The sequence below is a fragment of the Phaenicophaeus curvirostris genome, chromosome 22 (assembly GCF_032191515.1).
Source record: "Phaenicophaeus curvirostris isolate KB17595 chromosome 22, BPBGC_Pcur_1.0, whole genome shotgun sequence".
Lineage (NCBI taxonomy): Eukaryota > Metazoa > Chordata > Aves > Cuculiformes > Cuculidae > Phaenicophaeus > Phaenicophaeus curvirostris.
Genome location: NC_091413.1, coordinates 7,287,536 through 7,311,251, shown reverse-complemented (window position 1 = coordinate 7,311,251; position 23,716 = coordinate 7,287,536). Strand labels below are relative to the sequence as shown.

At 48.8% G+C, this 23,716-nt stretch overlaps 1 protein-coding gene across 4 annotated transcripts; it reads right to left on the bottom strand.

Annotated features, from left to right (window-relative positions):
- Positions 1 to 612: 612 nt before the first annotated feature.
- HP1BP3 (heterochromatin protein 1 binding protein 3) lies at positions 613 to 23,716 on the bottom strand. Of its 4 annotated transcripts, XM_069874929.1 has the most exons (13): positions 23,696 to 23,716; positions 13,821 to 14,020; positions 13,315 to 13,414; positions 12,383 to 12,533; positions 11,890 to 12,049; positions 10,306 to 10,449; positions 9,759 to 9,839; positions 8,078 to 8,232; positions 7,172 to 7,262; positions 6,330 to 6,489; positions 3,685 to 3,796; positions 2,619 to 2,756; positions 613 to 1,796 (listed from the first exon to the last, which is right to left on the bottom strand). In XM_069874929.1, exons 2-13 carry the CDS (start codon positions 13,914 to 13,916, stop codon positions 1,517 to 1,519), a joined length of 1,668 nt encoding a protein of 555 aa, XP_069731030.1. In that variant the 5' UTR covers positions 13,917 to 14,020; positions 23,696 to 23,716; the 3' UTR covers positions 613 to 1,516. The 4 variants fall into 4 exon arrangements, with proteins under 4 accessions (XP_069731030.1, XP_069731029.1, XP_069731031.1 ...); XM_069874928.1 differs by lacking the exon at positions 23,696 to 23,716 and having other exon boundaries at positions 13,821 to 14,077; XM_069874930.1 differs by lacking the exon at positions 23,696 to 23,716 and having other exon boundaries at positions 13,315 to 13,411; positions 13,821 to 14,077.

The following is a 23,716-nucleotide window of genomic DNA, read 5'->3' as shown; positions in this document are numbered from 1 at the left end:
GGCCAGAGGAGGCCACAGAGGCGATGCAGGTATAGGAGATGCTCCAGCCCAAGGCCAGACTGAGAGTTGGGGTTGTTCAGCCTGGAGAACAGAAGGCTCCAGTGAGACCTTCAAGCAGCTTCCAGTCCTGAAAGGGGCTCCAGAAAAGCTGGGGAGGGGCTCTTTAATCAGGAAGTGCAGGGGGGAATGGTTTTCAGCTGAAAGAGGGGAGTCTGAGGTGAGATCTTTGGAAGAAATGTTTTGCTCTGAGGGTGGGGAGGCCCTGGCCCAGGTTGCCCAGAGCAGGGGTGGCTGCCCCATCCCTGGAGGGCTTCCAGGCCAGGTTGGATGGGGCTGGGAGCAACTGGATCCAGTGGGAGGTGTCCCTGCCCATGACAGGAGGTGGAACTGGATGGGCTGTGAGGTCCCTTCCCACACAAACCATTCCACGGTTCTATTATTCTTCTTGCCCCCCTTTGCATGCAGAGAAAATGAGGAAGAAAAAGGACACAAGTTAGTCTCACACTGGCAAGGTACTTTTAACAAAGATTTGCAATCCACAGTGAGGTTAACTCCCTCCTCTCTGCTGGTCCAGGAGGAGAAAGCTACAGCGAGGAAGGACAGACAAAGAGGGCATGGAATCTAGTTTCATTTTATTTTAGCAAACTGCATGATCTTCACTGATCAACATCTCTACATTAGCAATTGTATAGCTCTCCAACTTTTCTTTAAAAAAAGGGTAAACAAGAGGTGACAAAACTCAGGCTCTTCATCTCTTAAAAACATCGGAAAGTTGGATTCAAGAAGACTTTATATATTTTGGTTTGAAGGTTACGGATGTGGTGTGGAAACACTAATTCATATCGCCCGCCTGACAAGAGACCTGCCCCTCTCTTGGAGCCCCTCTGGCATCGGCCGAGCAGGAGACCCTGCAGCCTCCGTTTACGGAAGATCTGACTCACCGTCAAACAAACCTTGCCGGTACGAAGGAACCGAGGGTCTCCTCGCCAAGCAGAGAGCACCTCCCAGCCTCAGTGCAAGTGCTGTATGTACACGGCTTCTTCACAGAAGCGTTAGGGAGCTCGCCATGCAGTGGGGGTTAGGGATGCGCCGCTGGATCTGCTCCTTGAGAACCACATCCCTCAGCCATCCTGTTCCTGCTGTCTAAAGATACAAAGAGCTCCTCCAAAGAGTTTGTGAAAGGCGGCATTCCCCCCCAACCCAAGAAGAACACCGTGAAATGTACAGGTTATACGCGGCCTAGAGAAGTCGTAAAGCGATTGCAGAACCTCCCGATGCCTCGCGGCAGGAAGGGGCAGGCAGGAGGCACAGCACTGAGCTCTAACACACACACAGGGCGGTTTGAGTTTGATTTAGTTTACAGCTTTTTTTTTTTTTCCTCCCCATCATTCAAGAAAAAACAAAATAATAAAAATTAAAGAAGTGTTTAAGCATCAGAACTAAAATACAAATGCACGTTGACTTATAAAACAAGGTTGTGGATTTGCCCACAGGATTCCCTGACAGCAGAAAAGCTTTACTTTTTTGCCCGGAGAGATTTCCTCATGGCAGATTTGCCCTTGGCAGAGGGTTTTGCCTCCTTCCTTCCGCTGGCTGCTGGTTTCTTGGAAGAGCTGCCACCAGAGGGTTTCTTGATGGCCGGGGCTGCTGGTTTGGCTTTCTTAGCAGGGGTTTTAACCTTGGGAGGGGGCTTTGCCTTCCCCCGTCGAGCCGCGGGGGTTTTTCTTGGCTTGGGCTTGGACTCCCTTCGCGGAGGGGCCCTGCTCCGTGATTTTGGAGGCGGCCTCTTCTGCATCCTGTTCAGGAAGAGAGAGAGAGAGAGCACAAGATCTCAGCGGAGGTGCAAACACTACCCGGAGCGGAGCTGCTGCATCAATTTGCATAAACCAAGCAGATCTTGGCATCCTTGTCCTTTACCACGGATGTTCCCTTACGCAGGAATACATTTCATTAGCTAAATCCCACAGCGCCAGGTCTCCGCTGCGGATCCTGCCACGCTAAGCACTTCTCAATCCCCACGGTGCTGTGCCAGCAACGCTCGGAACTCCTTCATTAGGCTTATAACGGATCAAAATCAGAGCAATTGGAGAGCTAAGCATCATCTCTCCTCTCCAAATAAAATTTTATTGCTCAACAAACAACACTTTAATCCACATTCCCAGTAAGGCAGGCTTGATGTCTGCCTACAGAGCTGCAAATAACGCTGTAGGGAAAAGTCTTCCTAAGAAAACACTTCATAAACACAGAAAGTCCCACGTGAAGCGTCACAATTTTGTACATCACAAAAGGCAACTTCAAGAGACTAAATGCAATACAAAAAAATAAATACATGCTCTCCTCATCTGGAGGAAAAAGAGGTTTGTTTCTCATGATGGAACAAGGGAGATCAGTATGTCCAGAGTGTTACTTCTGCAGACCGCACATGTCCAGGAGAAGTCCTGATCCTGACAGCACCCTAAGAGTTCAATCATAACTAGGGACAACTTCCTCCAAAACACCCTGAGCAACAGCCTTGTGGACAAACGACCACAGGAAGAGACAAACCTGTGCACTCTACAGCTCTAACAAGCATTTTTATTTCATCCAAAGGAGCCTGTTTATCTCCCATACTGCCGTACCTCTTCTTTGGTGGGGGCTCCTCCTCCTCAGACTCTTCCTCTTCAGATTCTTCTTCCTCCTCAGACTCCTCGTCTTCTTCCTCATCAGATTCCTCAGAGTCCTCGTCCTGCTGCTTCTCTGGGTAGAGCACATCTGGGCTACAAGAGGGTTCTTGTCAGTGTGATTAACTCCTAAGGACACGGCTCCAGGGTCAGGAAGCCTTGGGTCACCCTGGCTCTCATCAGGCGCTGCTGCCCACACCCCTGGAGGTTACAGCTTTAAGCCTACTCCAGAAATACCCCCAGAGCTTCTGTGTTTGCTGCCACCTGAAACAAACATTATTTAGCCTTTGCAATGGCACAAGTGAGATGGATCATAAGTCACCAGCAGTGCCCCAGCCCTAAGCTGCCCCTCATCCAGTTCTCTCCTCAGCGCTCCTTCCATGACAAAGGGATAAGATCAGACTTCAGTGACCATGAACGCAGGCTGAAGCACCACCGAGTTTGTATGTGTGCAGTAAAAGAAGATGGAAAGCAGAGAATTTAATGACTATGCTGCCACATGGCTCTGTGACACACTAAGTCACCCTGGGTCCAGCACAATATACACTCGCAGCAGGAGAAGAACGGCTGTTTGAGTCTCACAGAAACCAATTTAGGTCATCTTCCCTCCCCAACCTCTCCTCCACACCAGCAATAAGAAAGGCAGACAGCTGGGTTCTACTCCTTACGAGCGTCTTTGCATTAAGAACCCCACACTCCACCCACTCAGGCAAGTTTGTTTTAGCATGGGAACACTTAAATAGCCCCCATCCTGCAAAAAATGCATCACGACAGAGTATCAGAGAACACAGAGCCTGATGACTGATCGCCCTTCAAAAATTCCCTTGCTAATGAAGTCAGCTTTATGGTCAGACACACAGGTAATGTCATTATCTAGAGTACAGGTGACAACATCGTGTTCATCAGTTATTAAACCCTTCACAAACTCCCCTGAAAACAGGACGTCGACCTACAAACTGCGGCTCTGCTCTGTGTTGACCTATGCGACTGATCTTGAACATCGTTATCCAGCCAAGCTCTTTACCTAGGATAATAGGGGAAGCAAAGCTGAAAGGTTCCACTGAAGCCCTTTCCAGAAATCTGCTCCATCCAGCCATTCTTCTCACATTTCTGCAGGGTTCTCTTCAGTAGATGCACTGTGAAAAGGAAAAAATCAGAGAAAGCCTGTGTTAATGTCTTTATCCACTTGTCCCACCTTGGTGCTCCCTACAGGGCCCTCTGAAATCAGAGATGGAGACTCAGGATGGAGCCTCCTTTGCCTACGACACCTGCAGAGAAGTGAAACAGCACTGGAGGCCTGAGAGTTGGGAAAACATCACCGCAGGCTGCTTCCTGCCCTCAGCAGAGAGCAGCAGCTGTGTCTAAGAGCCAGCTGGATCACTGCATTTAGGAGTTTTACTATATCTCCTTTAAAGGGAAATCCTCTTGCAGTTAATTTTTCAGGAGGAAGATACAAAAACACTTAGCTAGTGTGGTTATAAATTCTCCAGTCAAGAACAGTGCAGGTTTTTGATGCCACGATCAGGGGATCCTCCTTTATAAACGAACCTAACAGTGCTGTGCAACTACTGCTGCCCAAATATAACCCCAGCCTCAGCTTTCTCCAGCCTGTTCAAAGTGTTCCCCAAAACCCACCTTTACCCTGTTTTTGCCCTCTTCCTGTTCTAAATTCAATGTGGTGCAGCTTTCCCCCTCCCGTGGTTTGAGTTGGTTTGTTTGTGGTTTGGTTTGTTTTAAAAGGGAAAATATTTGGTCTAGAAAAGTGACAAATGCTTTTTCGATTTCAGTTTTCTGTTCTACTGTGGGCCCGGTAAGAATTGTAACCGAAACTGCACAAGTACAGGGGATCTTTCTCTCCGGCAAAGGGCTGCAGTTGTTTAGTCAGCTCCAAACCATTTTCAGCTTGGATTAGAGGGATCATTTACAGGTTTAGCTCCCTCCAAACCAAGGGAAAAGCAAGGCATGCCCTCAAGCATGCTCCATAGAGGAATGGGAAGAGAAAAACAAAGAAACACTCTGGCTGAACTATCATCTGAATCCATTCTGATCGATTAATCAAAGGTATTCACTCCATCTGCTTATTTAACACTCCCAGGAAAAGGCTTTTATCAAGAACTGACCTTCCACAGCAAGAGAATCCTTTGAGACAACACTATACCCTCACCAGCCTACAGCCTACCTCTGCTGGAATGTTTTAATTTGGATGGCACTGGAAAAGCTTGCACAGTGAATCGAGTCGATTGTAGCCATAAACTACTTGTGTGGCACTATTAGCAACCTCATGGTTCAAAAACTCTTAAAAACTCCACACTTCCACAAACAGGAGCAACATATAAAACACAAGGCTGTTTTCACTCTGGGTTCCAAAGATCAACAGCAGCACATAAAGGATTTCACTCCAGCCAAGTCCAGCTCTAACTGGGAGATATAAAACAGGGAGTGTGGAGTGCTGTCTCTGCAGTGTGTACCCGCCTGCTTTTACAGCTCACCAGATCTTCCTCCGGTTGCTCTTAAAACAGAGCCGAGATCGTCAAAATTCCTTTTATGTAATGGAAGGAGAAAGAAAACAACAGATTGCATGCTAAGATTTCCTTATCCGACTTGCAAGGCTGACAAATGCTGGGGGCTGGCTAAACACAGGCCTCCAAGGACCAGTGCAATTCCCAGTGGTCCTGAAAATAAATCATGCCAAGGCTTAGTAAGCCTGGAAACACTTCCCTGCCCCAAGATTAAGGAGTCACACTTGAGATCAATCTCTACTTACAGAAGACCTCAAGCAGCAGCTTTATCTGCTGCGATGGAATCTGTGCTCTCCATGCCAATAAGCCCTGCACCAAAAAGCTCTGCTGGTGCCAGGCTTCAGCTCCAGGTGAGGAGCGAGGGATCAGCAACCTCCTCTCCAGCCCCACAATCTGCACCAGCACTGGGAATCCACAGCAACAAACCGATCTCCTTTTAGGTCTGACTCTAGCAGAGACCGCTAGGAGCTTATCCGTCTTCAAATGCCCCACAGCCTCAGTTAAACAACCACATCAGGGCTCAAACCACCTAAAGCAAACAAGCCACTAGAAAAATCTACCCTAAAGGCTCTGGCAGCGTTGCTTCTGCAAATGTAAAAGTCAAAACAGATGTCAGCTTCATTCCTGGGAACACAGGCACATCAAATCCCTTCCCAAACACAACAGGATTACTTTCTCTCCTCGCTTGCTTGACTTTTTAAAATCAGAGCCAAAGAAGGACCTCAAACAAGGCAGCAAGAGGGGTGCTTGTGGATTTTTTGAAGTTAGGCTATGCGACTTCTCAAAATAAAAAGCAGCCAGAACAGTGTTTGTGCCAAACTGCAGGTTTTTCAAATAGAGAGGGACAGACAAAATTAACTTGGCAATTTAAGAACAATAAACTGCTTGAATGCTGTTCCTCCTTCCTGGGAGTGTGCGACCGACAAGAGAAACACGCATTATATCTCAGAAAACTGGCCTTTGTCAGGCTTGAAAGGAACTGATGGGAATTAAAAACACTGAGCATCTCTGCAGCACAAAGGGCTGAGCAGCTGGCTGTTCCCCTGCAGGCTCCGTGGAATAGCTAGAAGGTGCTGCACAGCCACCTCTGCAGCTGCAGGATTCTCCTTCAGCGTGTGAAAGAGAAGCGCTACACGGATCGGTGCTTTACCCTGTAAGTTGGAGTTGGTCCCTGGGTAGTTTTCCAGGATATACTTCTTCAGCGCTGTGGTGGAGCAGGTCTTCGGTTCGTTCATGGCCGCAATAGCAGACAGGATGGCGTCTTCCATCAGGGTCCCACCCAGCAGGGGCTTCTCCCCTGATTTCTTCAGCTATTTTCCAAGGAGGAAGAGAAAAGCATCAAGACAAAATTCTCCCAAACCAGGTCAGGACAAGCTCCTCTGCACCAGGTGGGTCGGCGCTCCTGCATTAGCACAGATATGTTTTATATTAAAACACTGCACAGGGAATGCTGCTTTCCCAGCTTTAATTGGGGGAAGAGGCCTATTCAATTGGCCTGGAGGGCTTTTTATCAGTAACACATTGTCCCAGTCCCTAAACACACTGAAAGGATGTGACAATCTAAGAGGCTTTCGCTCAGGGAAGGAAATAAATCTGATCTTCCTCCATCCCACAGACCAAATGTGCCCATTTGGTATTTCTGTGGCACAGAAACAAGAAAAAGATGTTGCAGACATCTGGGGTACCCACTGCACTTGCAATTAGCAATGGAAAGGAAAGCTTACCCCGACATCTCCCCTACTGTGCTAGTGAGTCAGAGCTGAAGCAGCGTGTGGAGCATGCAGAGCAAGGAAGGCAGGGGGGGTCTGCTCCAGAAATGTAGACCAAGAGGAGAATAAAAGTCCTACAGCTTCAGAGTTTGACAGCTTCTGAATATGACAGGCTGCTAAAGAGAGGTGTACCCACAAAACTTGGGGGGGAGAGGACACGTTAACTTCTATCCAGGCTTGTGGGCAGTACAGTCAACAAAACACGATGAACTCTGGCTCTGACCTGGAACGTCCCAGATGCTCCCTTCCCTGTGATCTGCTCTAACTGGCCCTTCTCTACAGCTCTCTGCAGGGCGTTCTTCAGCAGCTGGGGTCTGAAACACAGGAGGGTAAAGCTTTACTGACACGCACTGACACCTTAAACACAAACAGAGGAACGGCGCTTTACACAGAGCATGAGCAGAGCAGTACTTACAAGTGGTGTCTGCCTACATACAGACATTTTAAATGGAGATCTGTCAGCCAGGGCTGATTACATGAGAAGAACAATGTTAGTGGAAATTCACAATGCTTTCCTGGTGTCACTGCGTATCCCAGAAACAGAAGAGCTTCACTTGGAAGGATTTACTCATTTTGAAAAGCACATCTGGCTTGGTGGACAAGGAGTCAGCTTGCAGACACACAAGGGGCTGAGTACAGGCCCCTGGAAGAGGTGAAGCACAAGGTTTTCCTAGATTTGCTTCCTCCTCAAGCCTCGACCCACTCTGTATGGGCACACTTGAAGATTACTGTTGGCGTGTGCCAGCTAAAGTGTCCCGAACCAGGTGGGACGAGATCCCATCCACGCAGCTACAGGGATCTGGTGATGGTTAAGAGCAGAGCTGGTTGAGCAATGTTGATCCTGGCCTCGGGAACAATGAGGGAGGTGCTGAAGGACATGGTTTAGTATTTCATAGGAATGGTTGGACTCGACGATCCAATGGGTCTTTTCCAACCTGGTGATTCTATGATTCTATGACTGGGTGTGGAGGGATGCAGAGAAAGGCCCAGTGTTTCCTCTGCAGGCAGAGCACCACCTGCCTGCTGAAACACTGAACCGAGTCACCGCACAGCCAGGCAAAGCCAGAGGAAGGCTGCATTTCACTGCTCCTCTGCAGCTCTGCTTGAAAAAGCACATTCCCACACCTACCTTATATCGACTTTGAGTTTGGGGTAATACTGAGACACGTATTTCTTGATCAGGCTGTAAGAAGCTTCCTTCGGCTCACAAAGGCGGGTGAAAGCCAGCGGCAGGACATCTTCCAGCTTGACTTGTTGCTCTGGAGCCGAAGCGGAAGTGCTTTTCTGAAATACACATACTTTTATGCATCAGTGGGGCCTATTACTCTGGGTTTTCTGAACCAGCAATGCTCCTGACACCAGCCAGAGATGGAAAATCAAGTTCTGTAAGGCAGCCCCTCAAATTAACAATTTAAAACGTTTAGCTGTTTAAGAAAATTTGAGCAAATTCAGCTGGAATTTTGACAGCAGTCTTAGAGAAGCTTTACAAAGATAAATGGCTGCGTATTTAACAACATCTGTATTTTTAATGGTTTCCTTCCTCTTTTTACTGACTTTTTCCTCTGCTGCCCTTCAACAAGACAGATGAAAATGACAGATGGCAACACGAAACAAAAAACATCAGAGGCAAGACCTCTTTACACAGGCCAAATCTTCCCAAACAAACAGCTGAACAGGAGTGTGCATTTTTCCACCCGACAAAATTAAGTCTTGACTGAAGCCAACACTCCCTTCTCCTGAATTTTCCTCCATCACTTTGTTACAATGAGGAGGGGATGATCAGGAAAAAATAAAAGGTCTGTTCTTTATACAGAAAAGACAGCGAGGAAATGTGCTGAAATGTAATGATTTTGATGCTGAACAGCAGCTTTCCAAATGGTCAAACAGGTGAGGGTGCTGATCAACTGCCAGCTGAAGAAAACAGGGAAAGTAAGTCAGGAACAATGTGCTGCAGACAAGGGAAGTGACGTTAGCAGTCAGCAAGTGCCTCATTCAAACTCGTGGAGCCAGTGAGCTCTATTTAAAACGAAGTTACACAGCAATTAGTTTCCTTCAGTGCCCTAGTAGCAAGCGAGTCACCACTTCCCTGAGTTTTAGGGCTGCTGCAGCCAAGAGATAAGCACCAAGACTTTACAGTACGCTGGGACCATCTAACCTGCAAGGGGACTGGCAATTCCAGCTAAGCACTTTGTAACTGAAGCACTAGAAACGTGTTAACGTGTCCCATACACCCAGTGCAGCAGGGACTGAACAGCAGTGCTGAAACCACGACCCATAAAAACCATACCATGTTTTCTACCTCAGAACAACACAGACCCAACACCAGCAGCTTTCTCTCAAAGCCCTGGGATATTTTCTTCTACCTCCCCTTGCCCTTGCAGCAGGGAAAAGTGGAAAAATGTTCACCTGACAGTCCCAAAGACTGAAGGTTTCCCTTTCTCAGTGCAACAGATACAACAGGAACAGCAGCAGCACACAGCTCCCTTACAGTACCTGAGAGGCACCTTTCTACCAGGTAAAGACAGAAGAGGAGCTTCATGGTTATTCAGCTTTCTGCCTCTGAACCAAAGCCTAGGGGTTTAATGTAAACATTTTTAAACTAGGAATTCGATTATTCTGATTGGTTTTAATCTCCTCTACTAGCCCGTTTGTTCTGATTTGAGTGGAATGGGTGTTATATTTACTGTACTTGAGGTGAAGAAGTGCAGCAAAGAGGAGAATACTGTTTGGTTCAGGTCAGGCCACATTTCTTAAGATACACATGTCAGTGCATAATTTTTCAGAGTACTGTTTAAAAAGAACCATCTTACCTTTCTGTCTCTGGCTTTTGGAACCGTTTTTCCTGCGTTAGACACCACCACAAAGCTCCCAGAAGCTCCCTTTCCTTTCACCTAGTTGGAAAGAAAGCCCATTTCAGTCTTTGACAACGTAACTTGGAGTTAACAACCTGAGAAGAGACCAACTGACATCATCAGGCAGGTTCTGACTGCAGTCACCCTGGCGATGGGATGTTACGGCAGAGGCTGCAACACTGAAGCTTCAGGAAGATCAGAAATGACAATCAGAAAACACAGCAAGTATATGAACGTCCTCTGCTCTGCTGACTAAGAGAATCTAACAGATATCGTAGGCACAAATTATGGTTTTAAAAGAAACCCACTGCTGCAGAAGGGACGCTGCCAGGCTCTGTTTGGAGTACTGATTGGCAGAACAATGCTGAAATTTTGTCAGTGCCTAACAAAGCAGAGACAGAGGCTGATTAACCTCCACGAGGGAGAGCACAGTCACCTCAGAGACTGCTAACTCCTCTATAATTTGGTCCCATCCCCCAGTGTTGCTCCACAAAGCAACTCTTACCTGTCTGATGATTCCTCTCTCCAGCTCCCTTTTCAATGCTTGTTTTAGGAGATAGCCTCTCCTCTCGAGCTCCAGGGAGGGGTATTTATGGATGATGTATTTACGTATCGCGACAACCGACGCACCAGTCTTCTGAAAGCACGCCTGAAACAGAAGCAAAAAGTCAGTAGAAACCACCTGTACTGAAATGATCTCACTGTGTGACTGAAGAACAGAGATTGAAGGGATACAGACACAGAAGGCCAGGGCTGGCTTTCTCCCCACAATGACTCAAAAGGATAAAATATGACTCACAAAACACTTAACTTTCCCCTTCAGAGTAGCTGAAGAGCAGACAATGCAAAAGCAGCACAGCAATGTCAACAACTCCTGTGTTCTGAAGCACTTGCAAGTATTGGCTTAAACACTACCTGCTACCAGAAAATACAGTCACCTTCTGGCAAACCGACGCCGCACAACTAGTAAGTGATTCTACTAACGTCAGACAGAGTAAGCATTCATAGAATCATGGAATGGTTTGGGTGGGAAAGGACCCCGAAGGCCATCCAGTCCCACCCCTGCCCTGGGCAGGGACACCTCCCACTGGGTCAGGGGCTCCAAGCCCCATCCAACCTGGCCTTGAACCCCTCCAGGGATGGGGCAGCCACCCCTGCTCTGGGCAACCTGGGCCAGGGCCTCCCCACCCTCACAGCAAAACATTTCTCCCTAAGATCTCATTTCAATCTCCCCTCTTTCCAGCTGAAAACTGTTCCCCTTGCCCTGCTCCTGCGCTCCCTGATCCAGAGCCCCTCGCCAGCTTTCCTGGAGCCCCTTTCAGCACTGGAAGCTGCTCTAAGGTCCCCGCAAAGCCACCTGTTCTCCAAGCTGAACAACCCCAACCCCGTCAGGCAGTCCTTGTACAGGATGTGCATTAATCAGAAAAAGTTGTGAGTTATTTTTTAAAGCAGATGGAGGATAGACGTTAGTAAAATACTAAAAAACCAGAGTTGAAGTTCACATTTTGAAGACACGGCAGCTGGAAAGGCCATCTTGCAATTCAGGCCAGTGGAGCCTACGCCTTCTGTGAAGAGCACGTGCATCAAATGAGCCTCAAGCAGCAGCACAACAGCACAACCAGGAGGGATACAGTAAACCAAGACCAACACCGCTCTGGAATGCTGGTTTAAAGTATCTCCATCTGTCCCGAGTTAGAATAAGTTACCTCTGAAACATGCGCATATCAAGTAGATGGACTAATCACGGTAAATCAAGTTAAATATGGCTAGAACACACACCAAATGAAATGACAGCAATCCCCCACATTATGTCATCCTGACTATTTGTAATAACATAATTAGGGAGGAAAACCATTTCTAAACAAACAAATAAGGTGCAGGGTCCCTCACCATCATCATGGACTCACATTTCAGCTCCATGGGCTTCCAGGCAGAAGTACTTACAGTAAGGCAGAAGCCTTACACAGTAAATTTCCTGCTGACAGCACTACCACCTGTACCATCGTGAAGCTGAAATTGTGGATTTTAGGTGCACAAATTATTCTGCTTTGCGACAGATGAACAGAAGGAACATTTGTCTCCCACTTACCCTGATGGCCTCAGTTAAAATAGCATCCATTTTGGGACGGGAGGTGGCAGCCATCTGAGTCTGCTTCTGTGCTCTGGCTAGCTGGCTGGCAGAAAGAGTGGCCCACGCAGGAATGGTCTTTTTCACTTTCTTCTCCTTTTCCTTAGACTGATCCTTCTCGCTGAGGAAAAATATAAAGCAATAGTAAGACAAAAGACACTGTAAAACAACTCAAGAAGGAGAGTGATCGCCAAAACAAGCCCAGAACATCTGAGACTGGAAATAATTTAAAGACTATCTTTATGTTTCTATCAGAAAGAGACTCTGTCTTGATTTTCAGTCTCACACGTGTTCTAGAACAGCAGCTATGCTTCACTGGTAGCTTCTTCTTAAGCAATTTTTCAAGGGACCCAGCCTATTTTCTCATCTCTCCTACTACCTTTTCTACACCTAGAGCCTGATTTCCTTCAGAATCCTACCCAAGTCCCTGAATTCGGCACTAAGAAAGCCTTACTCCTTTTTGGTTTCTTCTGGGGACTTTGTTTCCCCTTTCCCTTCATTCTCAGGTTCCTTTGGCTGTTCTGCTTCACTGGACGCAGCAGGCACGGTTTCAGTCTCTTGTTCTTCTCCAACAGAGGCAGATTCCTCAGAGGTGGCTTCTGCATCTAAAAGATGTGAAAATGCATTAAGTTTCTGTCTAAAACCAGCCTCGATTCTTCAGGAAGGCAGAGGGGTTTAAAAAGGCTTTAGAACACTCCCCTCCCCCTTCCAAAATTATCTCCAATTTAAATAGATCATTTGAATGTAACTTAAAAAGTGAACAAAACTACTTAAAGAGCTTCAATAAGGTACAATCAGCCACCAAGTGCCAGAATAACTTCAAACACCACCACGTAGCATTTTCACACTCAAGCAATCCCCCCAGTTTTCTCCTCTCGACTCCAGAAGTCGCTGCTGCAATCACCCCTCAGAGCCCAGAGGCCTGGTAGGGAAGGGAGGAGGAAATTAGCAGGCAGAAACATTAAGATTTCCCCTTAGGTTGAGGTTTATGTGTTTTTAACTTGGAAAGGTGCAGAACCATACAAGAAACATGGATGTATACATACAAGCAGCTTTGTTTTCAACCAACTTGTCTTCAAACACCTCTGTTTCCCAATTTCTACCTTTATTCTAAGGAATATGCAAGCTTAACAAGGACTATAATCAGCTGTTTTCCTGTCTGGAGTGCCAGGGCTTTGCCACAGGGCACACAGGACAAAACAAATGAGTTCAGACTGAAAAGAGTGGCTGCAAACCCCAACTTCCCAATAACCCAGGAAAAGTGCGTGAAAAGCAGCTAAGCATTAGTAATATTTAATCGTGGCAGGAAGTTTTTGTCAAGAGTTTCATCACAAAAGCCTGTATTTGGATCTACATTAACAATCTGCTACAGAACCATCAGCGTACCCGCTTTGACCTCTTCACCTTCGGCAGGTTTGCTTTTGGGAGGAGTTTCCCGGGAAGAATTCACTGAGCGACGGATCGGCATCGTGTCGTCTTCAGCCTTCTAGAACAAGTATATAAAAATCAGTACAGATCCTGGAAAGAACCAGAAAGTTTCTGAAATGGGATTAAAGTAAATCAAAGCAGCGTATGTAGAATTATTCTAGTTAGGTTTGGATTTTTCAGAATTTTAAAGGACAGTAACCCCGAAACCAGCTTTTTTTGAAGCATTCTAGGAGAGGATAGCACATTTTACAGTTATAAAAGAAACAAGTTCTTTAGTTCCAAATTAAATGAGGATTTTGAGGATTTTGACAAATAGAACATCTCGGGGAAGGCAGGGGAGGGGAAGGAGAGTGCCTACAGGGTTAATTAAGACTCCCAATCCAGTTTCTTATAAGCAACCTTCAGCAGGACTGGAAGTCAAGGACTGACCCAAGGGCAAGCTTGGAGAACGGGCCAGACCCTACCTCACTTAACTTGTCCGTGTGGATCAGCTGAGCTCCCGCTAAGAGTGGAAGCGCCTTATGATGCACGGGTTCAGCTTCAGGCAGATCAGTGGCCATTTAAATTAATTTCTAGCCCCAAGTGCAGGTAACACTGTGGAGCCCCAGGTTTTAACCCCAAGGACCTTTTCCTAATGGTTTTCACAGTGCAGTGAGGAGTCAACCTAAAGTACAGAAAAGATGTGGTGTGAAAATTAACAAAACAAAAACAATCTACGTCCATGTAACTAACAAACTAAAGATTAAAAAGAAAACAAGGGTACATGACTTACAGCTTATGACTATAACATAACCGACAATCAACACTTGCATTCAACAGAGACACTAAAACATATATGCAAACTGGAGTGCTATGGGTGTAGCAGAAATAAATGGCAAGGGCGTAAGCCAGACCCGCAGCCTGCTCCATTAAAACACATCTGAAAGAATAAAGAGGTTCTTTAAATTAACAGAAAGGGTTAACGCAAAGCAGACATTGCACTGGAAGGCGTTGAGGTAACTAGTAAGTCATTCACTTCGGGTAAAAGCAGGAGCTGACACATCGACCCAGCTTTTATCAGCCTAAAGAATGAAACTGTTAAACCTGTTAGGTAGAAAATACACACGTAAACCATGTCCTCCCAAACTAAACCCCACACAAGTTAGAGAAACAAACCGTTCCTTGGACTCGAACATACCCATCAAACCAGCAGCCTCCATACCTTCCACAAACCCCCCATAAAGCTTTACAAATCTCTCCTCCGATACGTGCAAAGCCACAGGTACCAGACGGGTTATGCTGGGCATCACCTCCCAAAGCCTCCCCCTTTACTCCATCACACTCCTACAGCCCCTTCTTACCTGCCTGCCCGCACCAGCCTCTCCGGAGCAGAGATGCTCCACTATTTCTGTCCCAAAACACAGTGTTTACTTCCTCATTCACCTCCCGTTCTCACCACTCCCTTTAAAAACCACAGAAGCAAAACTCCATCTCAGCAAACCAGGGCCGGACCCATTCCCCCCCAGCTCATCCAAAGACTGAGCTCCAAACCACCTTCTTCCCTTCCTCACAGAAAAACAGCCAAATGCTCCTGATTTCTATACATTCCGGATGTTTTCTTTTGCTCAGACGAGGCAGCAGACACTTACCACACATTTTCACCTCTAACAGGTATTTCCCCAGCCTGAGCCCGTCTCTCTTGAACGCACACCCAAGGCTTTCAGGATAACTTTGGTGCAGCTTCAGCACTTTGCACCATATCCTCCACCGCAGGCGTCAACGCTCCATATCACATCAATACCACCTCAGTTACCCCGTACCCTCACCCCAAAACGCAGCCCTCGTCTCTCAGCAGTGAGGACTCCTAATTGATCAGGAGAATTATCTCTACTTCATTTTCCAAAGCCGACCAAACCCCAGCTTGCCTGCACGGAGCATCCTTGTTACCTCTCCCCGCTGTGGAAGCAGTTTTGATTCAGAAACCAGTGGCAGCGAAAAGAAGAGCCAAGGGGAATGCACGCTGCGATACCACGGCTCCCAAGGACTGGTGATGCAAGAGCCTACACCACGGAACCTACAAGATCTCTTTCCCAGACAATAAATGGATAAATTAACGAACTAAACCCCCGTGGCTGCAGCGTCAGTCAGGTGCTGGCACCCAGAGCACACCTGACCAAGACTTTCACTTCAGCCTGACAGCACAAGGAGGCCCAGACACGTTGCTAGGCAGCTTTTCCACCAAAGACGGCATTTTTCTTGCTGGCCACCCTCGAAACGCAGTGCTCCCAACAGCTACAGGCAGTCAAGCCACTTCAGCAACACCCACGGCTTCTCCTTTGGCACGGAACCAGCCCGGCCCCAGCACCACGACAAGCAAACGAGCAGAACAGCACTAGATGGGTTCTTCTGAGACAAAACAGAACCACCAAAACACACCACACCAAAATCAAAATCAACATGATGAATGAAGCTTTCTTATGAAGTTTCAGGACGGGAAAAGAACCTATGATGGCCAACTACAACATATGAATGATAGCCAGTACAGTTCTCTTTTTTTTGGCCTGTTTGAAGGGACCTTCCTTCTTAAAACGCAGAAAGTGACAGGAAAAATGAAACTTTTTGCCAGGCTGCAGCTCAGTATCACATGTTTTTTCAAGTAAGCATAGCCCGAAGCCCTTTACAAAACTGCCAGCATTTTGAAGTGAGTCCTAAAATAACCAACTCCAGATCCAGCCTCAGAAGAATCAGCTGGGGGCCACAAAAGGCACCTTGCTGGGGTTACTAACACACACGCATAGGCATGCGCTGTGGCTGACCTGCTCCTGGGGTTTATTTGTTTTGAAACTGCAACCTGCATGTCACACACATGCAAACGCAGCGCTCCAAACTCTGACCTAAGAATCTCCATGTTTGCAAAACCCCTTTTGTTTACTCACAGTATAAACTGCTTGAGTCCTTTCTCTCAAGAGTGAAACTTAGCGCAATCCGTAACTCCAGTGTCTACCATCCATGCCAATAAGCAACCATCCAGCAGAAATTCAGAGCCGATTCCCTCTGTGTTCACACACAAGGGTCATCTCCTGCTCGAAAGGCCAAGGGAACCAAAGAGGCAGGAGGATAATCTCCAATTGACTTCAAGGCACTGATATTCTCATGGGGCAAAGTCATAAGCACCACTTAGGGAAAGCACTACAGCCCAAGGATGGTGCTGGCTTAGCCTCCTTCTTTCTGCTCAGGGATCAAAAGGAGTTTTCTGGACTATGTGTGAATGTCAAATACAAACAGGTCTCAGTTTAGCTTCTGAAAAACGTAACAGGAAAGATGTCTACAGAAAAGCTGGGGAGGACTCTTCATGAGGGAGTGCGGGGATAGGATGAGGGGAAAGGTTTTGAGCTGAAAGAGGGGAGACTGAGAAGAGATCTTAGGGAGAAATGTTTTGCTGTGAGGGTGGGGAGGCCCTGGCCCAGGCTGCCCAGAGCAGGGGTGGCTGCCCCATCCCTGGAGGGGTTCAAGGCCAGGTTGGATGGAGCTTGGAGCCCCTGATCCAGTGGGAGGTGTCCCTGCCCAGGGCAAGGACTGAAACTGGATGGGCTTTGAGGTTCCTTCCAACTCAAACCAATCCATAAATCTACGATAAACCAAAAGACTGGAAGGTTTCACAGTAGAAATACTGGCTCCTCTCATCCCCCCAGTAAAACAATGGATTTATTTAACGGAAAAATCAATTACCCAAACCAATTACCTAGAGATCCTACTGCACGTATGGGATACCAGGACATCTTTAATTGTGTGCCCCAGCTGCAACTGCAAGCATTGCTCCTAATAATAAATAAGTGGAAAGTAATAACTATTTTCCATCTACACAAAAGCAAAACAAACATTGTGCTTGGGAAGCAGGAAGAAGCTATCAATTGAGAATGCAGGTTTTCCAAGCACCTTTTGGGAAACTCCCACGTACATTGCAATCCCATCGACTGTCAGAAAAAAACATCAGCAACAAGACAAACCTCAGGACACTAACCTTTCCAAAGAGTTGCTTGAAAGTACGAAGAGAAGCTCTTCATACAGCCACTTGCACTCATTTCCCCAACGGAAACTGCAGCTTCACGGGTCCCCAGCTCCCACAAACTAGTCATTCCAAAGCTGGGAATTACACAAGGAGCTGAGAAGCAAAAACCACCCCAAATTTCTGGATGAGCAGGAATGGTTGATAGTGTTTGGTCCCCCAGCTCATGGAGTGGCCACTAAGGGATGGTCTTGTCAGAAGTACAGGTAGCTTTCCATAACTATTATGAAAAATGATAGCAGTTCCCACCCAAGTTACCGGACACTAGCAGGAAAAACTGAAAAGGGAAGCTTCAGGTGAGAGACACACAATTTTGACTGTTTCTGAAGAGCAGAGTCCCCACCAGCGTTTGAGACACAAGAATGGGGGTGGGAAGGAAACTCCAAACATCTAATTTGAGGTATAATTGTCTGACTCCTTGAACTTCTGCTGGCCTTAAGATTTTCCAGCTTATCTCAGATCTCAATCTCACATGAGGGAAAATATTTCAGGATACGATGAAGTATCAAACCTGATGAGCCAACTGTCAGGCTTGTGGAAGTACCAAGTCACAAGGACTTGGCGTAGGGTGCCCAGGCTGGGCAGGCTGAAAACAAATATGCAATGGAAAAATGAGAATGCAAATCCAATCCTGTGTCGCTAAGGGTGTCCTCTTACCGTTACACGACACGTACCCTGGTGACTGTTGGGCTGCTAGACAGGACTTGGTATACAATGTGCGATGTGCGTTGAGAAATCGGGTCAAAAAGGGCTAGAAAAAAGTTATTATATTCTTGTAGATTTGAAGGCAGGGTGGCAAGGGATGCAAATCTACCAGCCTTGCAAGCAACACGAGCACAAATGACTGGTTATTATCAGAAAGGCTTAAAAAGCACAAGTGACTGATTTCAAATCCAGGCTACTGATCATCGTGCAATGATCCACCACTATACAACACTGTCCTGAGCAGAAGAGCATTTCAACATCTCAGACGCTGCAGCAAAAAAAGCACAGGGAATGTAGATATTTCTGCAAATCCAAATCAAACATGCCTAAACATTACCTCTCAGTTGCAAGCTGGCCAAACTTTTCAAGACTTCTGGCTCTGAAATCCTCAAAGCTCTTCTCTAAAAATCCAGCTGAGGTAGAAGACACCTTACCAAGACTCTCAATATCCATAGTGTCACAGAATGTATCATCCAGCAACATCTTTGAGAATAACTTGTTGTACAAAATGTACCTGTTAGAAATTCTCAGCCTGTTTTACAAAGATGTTCCAGCATTTACTGATCTCCCTTTTAGTCTTGCGGTTCACCCACCTGTCTGTTGTCTGGATCAAGCCAGATCAGTAATATTTCATCATTTAAAACCACCTAAAAACATGCAGAGGAATAAAACACTGTGTTGAATACAGAATACAAGTTATTCCCCACTTCTAATCCTTATCTGGCAACCTGCTCGGAAACACATTCCCTTTCACATCTGGCTGAGCATTCCTTCGCAATCGCCACTCCCATCACTTTTGTTGCTATTCAACAAGTTCTGTGCTAACTCCATCCCGATCCTGACAGCCACCAGCCACTCGGATTCCCTGGGAGATGCCCTGTTTAAGCAGCCACCTGCCTCCCGATCGAGCCACGAGCACTGTATTCAGAGCTCTCCCAGAGATCTGTTATGGGCTGAGTCCCACACTGCTGCATCACAAACCATCTTGCTCCGATTAAAGAAGAATAGTGGTCCAATACAAAGATCCAGTTGCTCACCACTTGCCAGGCAAGAAATTCTTTGGCCTGACTAGTGTTACAGTTTCTATTTCCATCCACCCCTTCCCTACTTAGCACTAAGGAGAGGAACGATAAATCCCAAGTATCTCAGGGTTCAGGGGAGCACAGCAAAAACCTTCCACGCCTCTAGCTTCCAAACGCACCATTCCTGCACAGAGACCCAAAGGAGAGGTTTTTTTTCTAAGTCTAAAGATACCTCTTCATTTCAAGGTAGCCCTGAGCTTGGACCTTTGCCTCTCAGCACCACGAACGCAGCCTGACTTACACCTTGTGTTGGCTTTTACAGAGCAAAGCGAAGAGGCTTTTACAGAGCACAGCCCTTCTGCACACAGATGCAAAACCAGACACGTTACCACAGCAAGACTGATGCGCTGCCTCCCCCCCTGCGACTGTCAGGACAAGAGTTTGTGAACTTCTGGCTGTATGGTCTAAGATTCAGATTTTCCACGTGCTGCTGCTGACAGAGGCGGTGAAGGAATGAAACAGCCCGCACCAGCATCCACAGCTCTAGGTTTATAACGGGTTAAGGTCACAAACTTAAAACTACTCTAACGTGAAAATCCACTGCTGAAAGTTTCACTGCCTTGGATTAAATTGCTTCATTCCAGGATCCAACATTATGAACCTGACAAGCCACTGGCAGTTGAATGAAAATTTAGGCCACTAGTTTATCCTCCTTGTTTGTATGGATTCCATTTAAAACCACTATATAAACCCTCCTCCCAAAGCAGCCCTTATTCAGCCATCACTGACTACCCCGCAGTACAAAACTATACATAATAAAAGTGATGATTTCCTTGCAGTCTTTATAAAACCTACTCACACCACACATTAGAGCCCATCTATTTAAAACTCTTCTTACTGCCCCTCACGGAAGTTAAAATCCTCAGAGCGCCCAGGATAACAAACCCTGATAAAAGATTCACACATCAGTTTCTGTTGAAAGGGGGAACATGAGAGAAAAAGATATTCTGAGGATAAAAATGATTCAAGCAACTACTGTCCAAGGGCAATAAACATCAAAAAGCTGATTAATTACGAGGTACACACAGGTAAAGAGGAGAAAGGGTGCAAAAGCCTTGTTTCAAGGCATAAATACTCAGTTCGTCCTCCTAACACAAATTCTCTTTTTTTCTCCTACACAATCCTCACCTCCAAGGACTTCCCACTCTATGCACCAATCCAAGTCCCTCTGGAGGAAGGTAAATGCTCTCCTGCCCATCAGAACACCTCTGTTTTTTAACTGAAGAGACACTCGCCAGCAATACCCTCCTCTCCTCTCATTCCCCCTACACACCCTCCTCGCCTGGAGCAGCTTAATAACATGACAAACACGAGCACTTCTGAACCCAGACAGCTGCTTGCCAAAGATTGTTGGCCAACTGCTTCTCACAGATAATAAAAACAATATTTATGGTAAAAACAAACAATCACATGCTTGAAAATCTGAGTGCAACTGTTACTCGAACGGCCTGATAAGAGCTGAGGAGTGACAGGTTTGCCAACCCAGAAATAATTCAGTGGCCAAGACTCCTGAGAAGAGCGACCTGTGAAATATTGTAGATATGAGCAAGCTCTTGATCCCCTTTACAAGGGCTGAACACACCCACAATCCCACGTTATCCAACTTTCCTACAGCACAGGCCGAGCAGTCCCCAGTGATTTGCAGACACTGGTGACTGAGAAAACAGAATACAGGTGTTCCAAACTGTTCCTGGCCTGGAAGCTTTCCTGGAGCACCATAAATCTGGCAAGGGCTCTCTCAGCTCCCACCAGCTGAGATTTCAATACGCTGCTCCTCTCTCCTGAAGTCTTTGTGAGGTTTTAACACAAAACCACTCTCCAAAGTGATATTGAAGATAATGAACCCGGAATGGAAGCCCCTCTGGACCAGTCCCATTCCAGCCTGGAATTTAATAGCCCTCTCTATGGAGCAGCATGTGCTGTGAGAAGAGGAGGAGGGTAATTAATGTTCTTTAGGCAGGCTGCGGCCACTCCAGCATCCCAGGGAGGAACTCCGAAGTGCCAAGTTGTGTCAGACTTAGGCCTGGATCCATCCCTGGCAGCACCGAGAGCTTTTTGGAAGCGGAACTCCGCTGAAACCTTCGACAAAGGTTTTCCTTGAGTGACGGCACCTCTCCGGCCTCTGAGGAAGTGACTTTGTGGAAGGAAAATGCACAACCAAGCAACCAAACCACAGGGAGGCTTCAGCAGGAGCTGGGTGCGTGCCGAGCTGATAAACGGCGATGATTTCCTGCGCCACACAGCCACGGATCCTGTCCCCGTGGCATTTACCGGCTGTCAGTGGGGCAGGAGGGCTGGTTTGAGCCCTGCTGCTCTGCTGCGAGGGACGAGGAGGTCCTGGGGCCCGCTCCACTCGAGGCCTGGGGATTGGTTTGAACAACCTGCAGCAGGTTTGAACACTGCTGCAAGGGACAGGGAGAGCCCAGAGCCCACCGACTCAGGGGTGTGGGGTCTCCCCTCAGTGTGGGACGAGGGGCTGGATCCAGTGACACCCGTGGGCCTGAAGCAGGACACGGAGCAGGGCAGGGAGCAGGGTACGGAGCAGGCCTGGAGCGTAACAGGGAGCAGGGTAGGAAGCAAGGCACAGAGCAGGGCATGGAGCAGGGCATGGAGCGCAGTACAGAGCAGAATCTGGAGCAGGCCTGGAACGTGACAGGGAGCAGGGCAAGGAGCGGGGTATGGAGCAGGTCCCTGAGCAGGTCTGGAGCATGACAGGGAGCAGGGCAGGAGCAAGGCACAAAGTAGGGTATGGAGCAGGACAAGGAGCAGGCCTGGAGTCGGGTATGGAGCAGGAGCCAGAGCAGTCCTGGAGCGTGACAGAGAGCAGTGTAGGAAGCAAAACCCACAGCAGGGCAGGGAGCTGGGTATGGAGCAGTCCTGGAGCGTGACAGAGAGCAGTGTAGGAAGCAAAACCCACAGCAGGGCAGGGAGCTGGGTATGGAGCAGGCCTGGAGCTGGGTATGGAGCAGCTTATAGAACAGGGCAGGGAGCAGGCCTGGAGCACAGTATGGAGCACGATACGGAACAGGCCTGGAGCTTGACAGGGAGCAGGGCAGGAAGCAAGGCCCAGAGCAGGACATAGAGTGGGGCACGGAGCAGGGTATAGAGCAGGGCACGGGGCGGGACAGGGAGCAAGGCCCAGAGCAAGACATGGGGCAGGGCAGGAAGCGGGTTACGGAGCAGGCCTGGAGCGTGACAGGGAGCAGGGCACGAAGCAAGGCACAGAGCAGGGTGAAGAGCATGGCACAGAGCAGGGCAGGGAGCAGAGCACGGAGCAGGCCTGGAGCATAACAGGGAGCAGGGTAGAAGGCAAGGCACAGAGCGGAGCAGGGAGCGGGACAGGGAGAGGGGTACAGAACACACCTGGGGCATGACAGGGAGCAGGGTATGAAGCAAGGCACAGAGCAGGGTATGGAGCAGGACGAGGAGCAGGCCTGGAGCAGGGCAGGGAGAAGAGCAGGGAGCGGGCCTGGAGCAGGGTATGGAGCAGGGCAGGGAGCGGGCCTGGAGCAGGCTATGGAGCAGGACGAGGAGCAGGCCTGGAGCAGGGCAGGGAGAAGAGCAGGGAGCGGGCCTGCAGCAGGGTATGGAGCAGGGCAGGGAGCGGGCCTGCAGCAGGGTATGGAGCAGGGCAGGGAGCGGGCCTGCAGCAGGGTATGGAGAAGGATCCGGAGCAGGGCAGGGAGAGGGCCTGGAGCAGGGTATGGAGCAGGGCAGGGAGCGGGCCTGGAGCAGCGTATGGAGCAGGGCAGGGAGCGGGCCTGGAGCAGCGTATGGAGCAGGGCAGGGAGCGGGCCTGGAGCAGCGTATGGAGCAGGGCAGGGAGCGGGCCTGGAGCAGCGTATGGAGCAGGGCAGGGAGCGGGCCTGGAGCAGCGTATGGAGCAGGGCAGGGAGCGGGCCTGGAGCAGCGTATGGAGCAGGGCAGGGAGCGGGCCTGGAGCAGCGTATGGAGCAGGGCAGGGAGCGGGCCTGGAGCAGGGTATGGAGCAGGGCAGGGAGCGGGCCTGGAGCAGGGTATGGAGCAGGGCAGGGAGCGGGCCTGGAGCAGGCTATGGAGCAGGACGAGGAGCAGACTTGGAGCAGGGTATGGAGAAGGATCCGGAGCAGGCCTGGCGCGTGATAGGAAACAGGGTAGGAAACAAGGCTCAGAGCAACGCACAGGGCAGGACGAGGAGCAGGCCCGGAGCCGGGGTCGGAGCAGGGCACGGAGCGGGACAGGGAGCGGGGCAGGAAGCAAAGCCCAGAGCAGGGCAGGGAGCGGGCCTGGAGCAGCGCCCGGAGCAGGGCTGGGAGCGGCGCCCGGAGCAGGCCCGGAGCGGGGCCGGAGCGGGGCCTGGAGCGGGGCCTGGAGCGGGGCTGGGAGCAGCGGGGCCCACGGCAGGCCCGCAACGGGGCTGGGAGCAGCGGGGCCCGGGAGGGGCTCCCCCAGCGGCCCCGGAGCCGGCGGGGCCCAGTCCCGAGCAGGCCGCGGCGCCGCCCCCCGGTCCCGGCGGGGTCGCACTCACCGGGCGGACACAAAGCGGCGC